This window comes from Anomalospiza imberbis, unplaced genomic scaffold (genome assembly GCF_031753505.1).
Source record: "Anomalospiza imberbis isolate Cuckoo-Finch-1a 21T00152 unplaced genomic scaffold, ASM3175350v1 scaffold_1028, whole genome shotgun sequence".
NCBI classification, from domain to species: Eukaryota; Metazoa; Chordata; class Aves; order Passeriformes; family Viduidae; genus Anomalospiza; species Anomalospiza imberbis.
The window spans coordinates 1-7,619 of NW_027099418.1; the positions used below are offsets into that span (position 1 = coordinate 1).

A 7,619-nucleotide genomic window follows, 5' to 3' on the forward strand; every position below is an offset into this window, starting at 1 on the left:
GGCATCACCGTGGTGGGCGACGTCATCGCCATCCTGCGCCACGCCAAGGTGGTCCACAGGCAGGTACGGGATCCCCCGGGATCCCCCGGGATCCGCTGGGAGCCAGGGCAACACCAACCCCCCGTTTTCCGCGCGTTCCCCACAGGAAATGTGCCGGGCGGCCTCGGAGTCGCTGCAGCCCGAGGCGGCGGGGGGGGTCCCGGCGGGATCAGCGGGATCGGGATCACTGGGATCAGCGGGATCGGGATCGCCAGGAGCAGCAGGAGCAGCGGGATCAGCGGGGTCGGGATCAGCAGGATCACCGGGATCGCCGGGATCCCTGCGGGGCCGCCGGGAGGATGATCACCAACAGCCTGAGCCGGGATCCCGCCCCCCGCGCCCCCCGGAATCCCCCCGGCGCCGGGATCTCCGTCACCGTCCCCAACGGGGCCGCCAAGGCCGGTAAGGGCGGGCCCGGATCCCCAAACGGGGCTTTTCCCACCCAAAAATAACCCGGGATCCCTCAGGGATCCACTGTGAGGCCAGGATCCCAAAACGGGGCTTTTCCCACCCGAAATACCCTGGGATCCCTCAGGGATCCACTGTGGGGCTGGAGAGCCTGGGGGAGGGCAGGGGGAAGGGGATTGGGGGATCCAGAGGGAGCTGGGATCGATCCAGAGGGATCAGGGAGGAGCTGGGATCGATCCAGAGGGATCAGGGAGGAGCTGGGATCGATCCAGGGGGGCTGGGATCGATCCAGAGTGATCAGCGAAGAGCTGGGATCGATCCAGAGTGATCAGCGAAGAGCCAGGATCGATCCAGAGGGATCAGGGAGGAGCTGGGATCGATCCAGAGGGATCAGAGTTGAGCTGGGATCGATCCAGAGGCATCAGGGAGGAGCAGGATCCCCTCCAGCCACCGCGCCCAGCCCCGAGATCCCCGCGGATCCCCCAACCCCTCCTCCCCGGATCCCTTTCCCGTGCCCAGGCGGATCCGGCCCCGAGGCGCCGGCGGCGCCGGCCAAGCGGCGCCGGGTGACGGCCGAGGCCGAGGGCAAGTACGTGATCTCGCTGCCCAAGGGCACCACGGCCCGCAGCCGCCAGATCCTGCGCCTGCAGGCGGCCCCAGGTACGCGCCGGGCGGATCCCAGGTCACCCCGGTGGATCCCGGGCTTCTTTCCCCTCCCGGATCCTGAGCTTGCCCTGCTGAGAAAGATCCGGGATCCCAAATTTCCCCTCGTGGATCCTGGATTTCCCCTTCCAGATCCCAGATTTCCCCTCCTGGAGTCTGCATTTCCCCTCCTGGATCCCGGATTTCCCCCTCCAGATCCCAGATTTCCCTTCCTGCGTCCTGAATTTCCCTTCCCAGATCCCAAATTTCCCCTTTCAGGTCCCAGTTTTCTACTCCCAGATCCTGAATTTCCTCCGTTTTCCTAAACTCCCCCCAGGTCCCCCCATTTCCCCACCAAATCCCCCATTTTCCCCCTCAAAATCCCCCCATTTTTCCCAAAATCCCCCCAATTTCCCCCAAAATCCCCCCAATTTCCCCCCAAACCTCCCATTTTTCCCAAAATTGCCCCATTTTTCCCCAAATCCCCCCAAATCCCCCGTTTTCCCCGCAGCCCTGGGCCGGCTGTCGGTGTTCGAGCGCCTCGGGGCCGAGGCCAAAGCGGCCGCAGCCGCCGGAGGGAAGGTGAGGGGGGGATCCCGGAGGATCCGGGGGGATCCGGGGTGGGGGTGGGATCCCCTGTGGGGGAGGGGCTGGATCCAGGTGGGATCTGATGGGAAAATCTGGGAGAGCAGGAGGGGGATCCGGGGTCCTGTGGGGGCGGGATCCAGCGGGGAAAGGATCCAGGGGAAGGAGGGATCCAGGATCTGGGGATTACAAGATCCAGAGAGAAAAGGATCAGGATCTGGGGAGGAAAAGATCCAGAATTCAGGATCCAGGGAGGGAAGGATCCAGAGGGAAAAGGATCCAGAATTCAGGATCCAGGCAGGACAGGATCCAGGGGAGGGGGAATCCAGGGACAAAAGGATCCAGAATCCATAAATCAGGATCCAGGGAGGACAAGATCCAGAGAGGGAAGGATCAAGGATCCAGGGGAGAAAGGATCATGAGGGAGCAGGATCCTGGGTGGGGGAAAGCATCTGGAATCCAGGGATCAGGATCCACGGGAGGCGGGATCCGTGGAGGGGAGGATCCGGGGGAAAAGGATCCAGGGGAGGTGCAGGATCCACGGGAGGCGGGATCCGTGGAGGGGAGGATCCGGGGCAAAAGGATCCAGGGGAGGTGCAGGATCCACGGGAGGCGGGATCCGTGGAGGGGAGGATCCGGGGGAAAAGGATCCAGGGGAGGTGCAGGATCCACGGGAGGCGGGATCCGTGGAGGGGAGGATCCAGGGGAGGGGGGATCCCGCCAGGAAATCTGCCGTTTGGGATCCAGCCCCGCTCTCCCCGCAGCCCTCGGGGGTGTTCAGCCGCCTGGGCGCCGCCCCGGACGGCCCCGACGCCGTCGGCGCCGCCGATCCCGCCGGGGATCGGCGGATCCCGAGGCGCTGCCCTACGCCGGCGTGCTGAAGAAGCGCCGGGAATGTTCCGGAGCGGCGGCGGCGGCGGCGGCGGCGCAGGACGGGGCCGTGTCCAGCTCGGGGGCCTGGGGCTGCGGCCAGGTCAGCAGCTCCTGCGAGCCCCGCGGCCCCCGCAGCGTCTTCCGCAGGCTGGGCCGCAAACCCGACTGAGCCGGGATCCGCCGGGATCCGCGGGGAGCTGCTGGGACTGACGGCGGGAACAACGGAGAGCCCGCCGGATCCGCTGGGTTCCCTCCGGAATCGGCGGGAAGCTGCTGGGACTGACGGCGGGAACGGGGCTCCCCTGGAGAGGGGATCCTGCTGGATCCGCTGGGATCCCCCCGGAATCGGCGGGAAGCTGCTGGGACTGACGGCGGGAACGGGGATCCTGCTGGATCCGCTGGGTTCCCTCCGGAATCTGCTGGGGTCTGCACCAGGAAAAGGGGTCCCTGCAAGTGGAGATCCTCCTGGATCCACTGGGATCCCTCCGGAATCAACGGGAACCTGCTTGGACTGACGGCAGGAATGGGGATCCCTGGGAGTGGGGATCCTGCTGGATCTGCTGGGATCCCCCTGGAACCTGCTGGGGTCTACACCAGGAACGGGGATCCCTGGGAGTGGGGATCCTGCTGGGACTGACACTGAGGGATGCCAGGGATCCTGCTGGGATTGATGCCAGGAGATCCCAGGAATCCTGGGAGTGGTGATCCTGCTGGGATGGGGATCCCAGGGATCCTGCTGGGACTGACACTGGGGGATCCCAGGATCCAGGAGTCCTGCTGGGATCCATGCCAGGAGATCCCGGGAGTGGAAATGCTGCTGGATCCACCGGGATCCCCTTCCCCCACCCCGGAATCAGCGGGGATCTGTTGGGATCTACACCAGGAACGGGGATCCCAGGAATCCCGGGAGTGGGGATCCTGCTGGGATTGATCCTGGGGGATCCCTCGGGGAGATCCTGCCAGGAATCCACGCTTGATCCCCTGGGAACTGGGGATCCTGCTGGGAAAAGGGGATCCCCTGGGAATCGAGCTGGATCCCCTGGAAAGGGGGGGATCCCACAAGCCCTGAACCCCTGGGGAGGGGAGATCCCTGCAGGAATCGAGGGGGGATCCCCCAGAAATCCCTGCCTGATCCCTTGGGAAAGGGCGGATCCCGTGGGAATCCCACTGGAAAACCCCGGTGGATCCCGCCTGCAGATCCCGAGGCCAAACCAGCACCGAAATCTCCTTTCCCCCCCCCCAGTTTTCCCTTCCCCAGATCTTTTTCGGGACTGGGGAGTCCAGAGACAAAATTCCATCCAGACGTGGGGTTTTATTCCCCTTTTCCTGGCTTTTTATTCCCATTTCCCCGGATTTTTATTCCAATTCTCCCCGATTTCCCCCCCCCCCCCCCCCAAAAAAAAAAAATTTTACTCCAAAAATTATCCCTGGGGGGAATTTTGGGAGCAACTTCCCAAAACAACCCCAAATCCTCCCCAAAAATCCCCAAATCCTTCCCCAAAAATCTCCAAATCCTCCCCAAAAACCCCCAGATCCTTCACAAAATCCCCAAATCCTCCCAAAAAATCCCCAAATCCTCCCAAAAAACCCCAGATCCTTCCCAAAATTCCCCAAATCCTCCCTAAATCCTCCCAAAAACCCCAAATCCTCCCAAAATCCCCAAATCCTCCCCAAAAATCCCCCAAAAAATCCCCAAATCCTCCCCAAAATCCCCAAATCCTTCCCAAATCCTCCCCCAAATCCTTCCCCCAAAACCCCCAGTTCCTTCCCAAAAATCCCGAAATCCTCCCAAAAATCCCCAAATCCTCCCAAAAAATCCCCAAATCCTCCCCAAATCCTTCCCAAAAACCCCCAAATCCTCCCCCAAAATCCCCAAATCCTCCCCAAAAACCCCCAAATCCTCCCCAAAATTCTCCAAAAATCCCCCAAATCCTTCCAAAAATCCCCAAATCCTCCCCAAATCCTTCCCCAAAAATCCCCAAATCCTCCCAAAATCCCCCAAATCCTCCCCAAAAATCCCCAAATCCTCCCCAAATCCTCCCCAAAATCCCCAAATCCTCCCCCAAAAACCCTCAAATCCTCCCCAAAATCCTTCCCAAAAATCCCCAAATCCTTCCCAAAATCCTCCCCAAATCCTCCCCAAAAATCCCCAAAAAAATCCCCAAATCCTCCCAAAAACCCCCAAATCCTCCCAAAAATCCCCCCAAAAATCCCCAAATCCTCCCAAATCCTCCCCAAAATCCTCCCAAAAATCCCCAAATCCCCCCAAAATCCCCAAATCCCCCCCAAAAACCCCCAGATCCTCCCAAAATCCTCCCAAAATCCCCAAATCCTCCCCAAAATTCTCCAAAAATCCCCCAAATCCTTCCCCAAAAATCCCCAAATCCTCCCAAAATCCCCCAAATCCTCCCCAAAAATCCCCCCAAAAATCCCCAAATCCTCCCAGATCCTTCCCAGCCCCACGGCAGGTGCTCAGACCAGCCCAAAATTGCCTTAATTTGCGGGTTTTGCCCCCGGGCCTGCCCAGAACCCCCGAATCCCTTCCTCCCTCTGCCTACAAACCCCAAAATTGGGGTTTTCCCCCAAAACCAGTTCGGGGCGGGGAATGCCGAGCGGGGGCAGTTTTTAATCGGGAAGAAAATGAAATTTGGGATTTTTTTCCCTCCAATTTGTGGCTTTCCCCCTTGAATTTGGGGTTTTTCTCCCCCAATTTGGTTTTTTTTTCCCTGAAATTGGGATTTTTTTCCTTCCAATTTGTTTTTTTTTCCCCTGAATTTGGGATTTTTCTCCTCCAATTTGGTTTTCCCCCCAAATTTGGGATTTTTCTCCTCCAATTTGGTTTTTTCCCCCAAATTTGGGATTTTTCTCCTGCAATTTGGTTTTTTTTTCCCTGAAATTGGGATTTTTTTCCTTCCAATTTGGTTTTTTTTTCCTGAAATTGGGATTTTTTTCTCCTCCAATTTGGTTTTCCCCCCAAATTTGGGATTTTTCTCCTCCAATTTCTTTTTTTCCCCCCAAATTTGGGATTTTTCTCCTCCAATTTGTTTTTTTTTCCCGAATTTGGGATTTTTCTCCTCCAATTTGGTTTTTTTCCCCCCGATTTTGGGATTTTTCTCCCCCAATTTGTTTTTTTTTCCCCCGAATTTTGGATTTTTCTCCCCCAATTTGTTTTTTTTTCCCCGAATTTGGGATTTTTTCTCCCCCAATTTGTTTTTTTTTCCCCGAATTTGGGATTTTTCTCCTCCAATTTGGTTTCCCCCCCGAATTTGCGATACTTTCCCCCTCCACTTCGTGTTTTTTTTTTCCCCAAATTCGGGATTTTTCCCCCAGATTCCGGGGGCGGGGTTTTCCCTGCGCTTCGGGTGAGTTCTCGCGGTTTTTCCCGCTTCTCGCGGGAGCTCCTTCTGGCAATAAAAGCGTGAGCGTGCTAATAAACATTCATTTATGCAGATCTATTTAAACGCCTTCCCGCCAGCTTTAATTAACGCCGGGGGGGCGGGCTCTGTGCGTGGGGAGGCCCCGCCCCTCGCAGCGTGACTCCGCCCCTTTGTGACGTCATAACTCTCGACTCCGCCCCTTAGGGCCCCGCCCCTCGTGGCGTGACCCCGCCCCTTTATGACGTCATAATTCCAAACCCCGCCCCTTAGGGCCCCGCCCCCCGTGGCGTGACTCCGCCCTATCGTGACGTCACCGGCTCCCCGCCCCTCGTGGCGTGGCCCCCGCCCCCATTGTGACGTCACAGCCCGAGCCCGCCCCCACCCCAAATCTGTGACCCCCCCCCCAAAATCCCAAAAAAATCCCAAAAAAATCCCCCAAAATCCCAAAAAATCCGCAAAAAAATCCCCCAAAATCCCAAAAAATCCGCAAAAAAATCCCCCAAAATCCCAAAAAATCCGCAAAAATCCCAAAAATACCCCAAAAAAATCCCCAAATATCCAAAAAAATCCCAAAAAAATCCCCAAAAAACTCCCCAAAAATACCCAAAAATCCCAAAAAAATCCCCCAAAAAAATCCCAAAAAATCCCCATAAAAATCCCAAAAAATCCGCAAAAATCCCAAAAATACCCAAAAAAATCCCAAAAAATCCGCAAAAATCCCAAAAAAATCCCCAAAAATCCCAAAAAATCCGCAAAAATCCCAAAAATACCCAAAAAAATCCCCAAATATCCAAAAAAAATCCCAAAAAAATCCCCAAAAAACTCCCCAAAAATACCCAAAAATCCCAAAAAAATCCTCCCAAAAAATCCCAAAAAATCCCCATAAAAATCCCAAAAAATCCGCAAAAATCCCAAAAATACCCAAAAAAATCCCAAAAAATCCGCAAAAATCCCAAAAAAATCCCCAAAAATCCCAAAAAATCCGCAAAAATCCCAAAAATACCCAAAAAAATCCCCAAATATCCAAAAAAAATCCCAAAAAAATCCCCCAAAAACTCCCCAAAAATACCCAAAAATCCCAAAAAAATCCCCCAAAAAAATCCCAAAAAATCCCCATAAAAATCCCAAAAAATCCGCAAAAAAATCCCCCAAAATCCCAAAAATACCCAAAAAATCCCAAAAAATCCGCAAAAATCCCAAAAATACCCAAAAAAATCCCCAAATATCCAAAAAAATCCCAAAAAAATCCCCAAAAAACTCCCCAAAAATACCCAAAAATCCCAAAAAAATCCCCCAAAAAAATCCCAAAAAATCCCCATAAAAATCCCAAAAAATCCGCGAAAATCCCAAAAATCCCCAAAAAATCTCAAGAAATCCGCAAAAATCCCAAAAAAATCCCCAAAAAATCCCAAAAAATCCGCAAAAATCCCAAAAATACCCAAAAAAATCCCCCCAAAAATCCTCCCCAAAAATCCCAAAAAATCCGCAAAAATCGCCAAAAAAATTCCAAAAAATTCGCAAAAATCCCAAAAAAATCCCAAAAAATCCCCATAAAAATCCCCCCCCCAAAAAAAATCCCCATAAACCCCCAAAATTTCCCACCTCTCCCCCAATGTCCCCAAAAATCCCAAAAAATCCCAAAAATCCCCAAAAAAAATGCCAAAAAAAATCCCAAAAATCCCCAAATTTTTCCCC

The 7,619-nt window shown here is 54.7% G+C and overlaps 1 protein-coding gene across 1 annotated transcript; it reads left to right on the forward strand.

Annotated features, from left to right (window-relative positions):
- Positions 1-284: 284 nt before the first annotated feature.
- CUNH19orf47 (chromosome unknown C19orf47 homolog) lies at positions 285-2,684 on the forward strand. The gene is made up of 4 exons (XM_068177750.1): positions 285-441; positions 967-1,107; positions 1,601-1,671; positions 2,439-2,684. Exons 1-4 carry the CDS (start codon positions 339-341, stop codon positions 2,553-2,555), a joined length of 432 nt encoding a protein of 143 aa, XP_068033851.1. The 5' UTR covers positions 285-338; the 3' UTR covers positions 2,556-2,684.
- The last annotated feature ends 4,935 nt before the right edge of the window (positions 2,685-7,619 follow it).

What these genes read in the sequence shown, in the direction of transcription:
- CUNH19orf47 (XM_068177750.1), top strand. Translation starts at nt 339, where the DNA reads ATGATCACCAACAGCCTGAGCCGGGATCCCGCCCCCCGCGCCCCCCGG. An exon ending in CAACGGGGCCGCCAAGGCCG is followed by an intron (nt 442 to 966) that starts GTAAGGGCGGGC and finishes TCCCGTGCCCAG; the next exon opens with GCGGATCCGGCCCCGAGGCG. An exon ending in CCGCAGCCGCCGGAGGGAAG is followed by an intron (nt 1,672 to 2,438) that starts GTGAGGGGGGGA and finishes CTCTCCCCGCAG; the next exon opens with CCCTCGGGGGTGTTCAGCCG.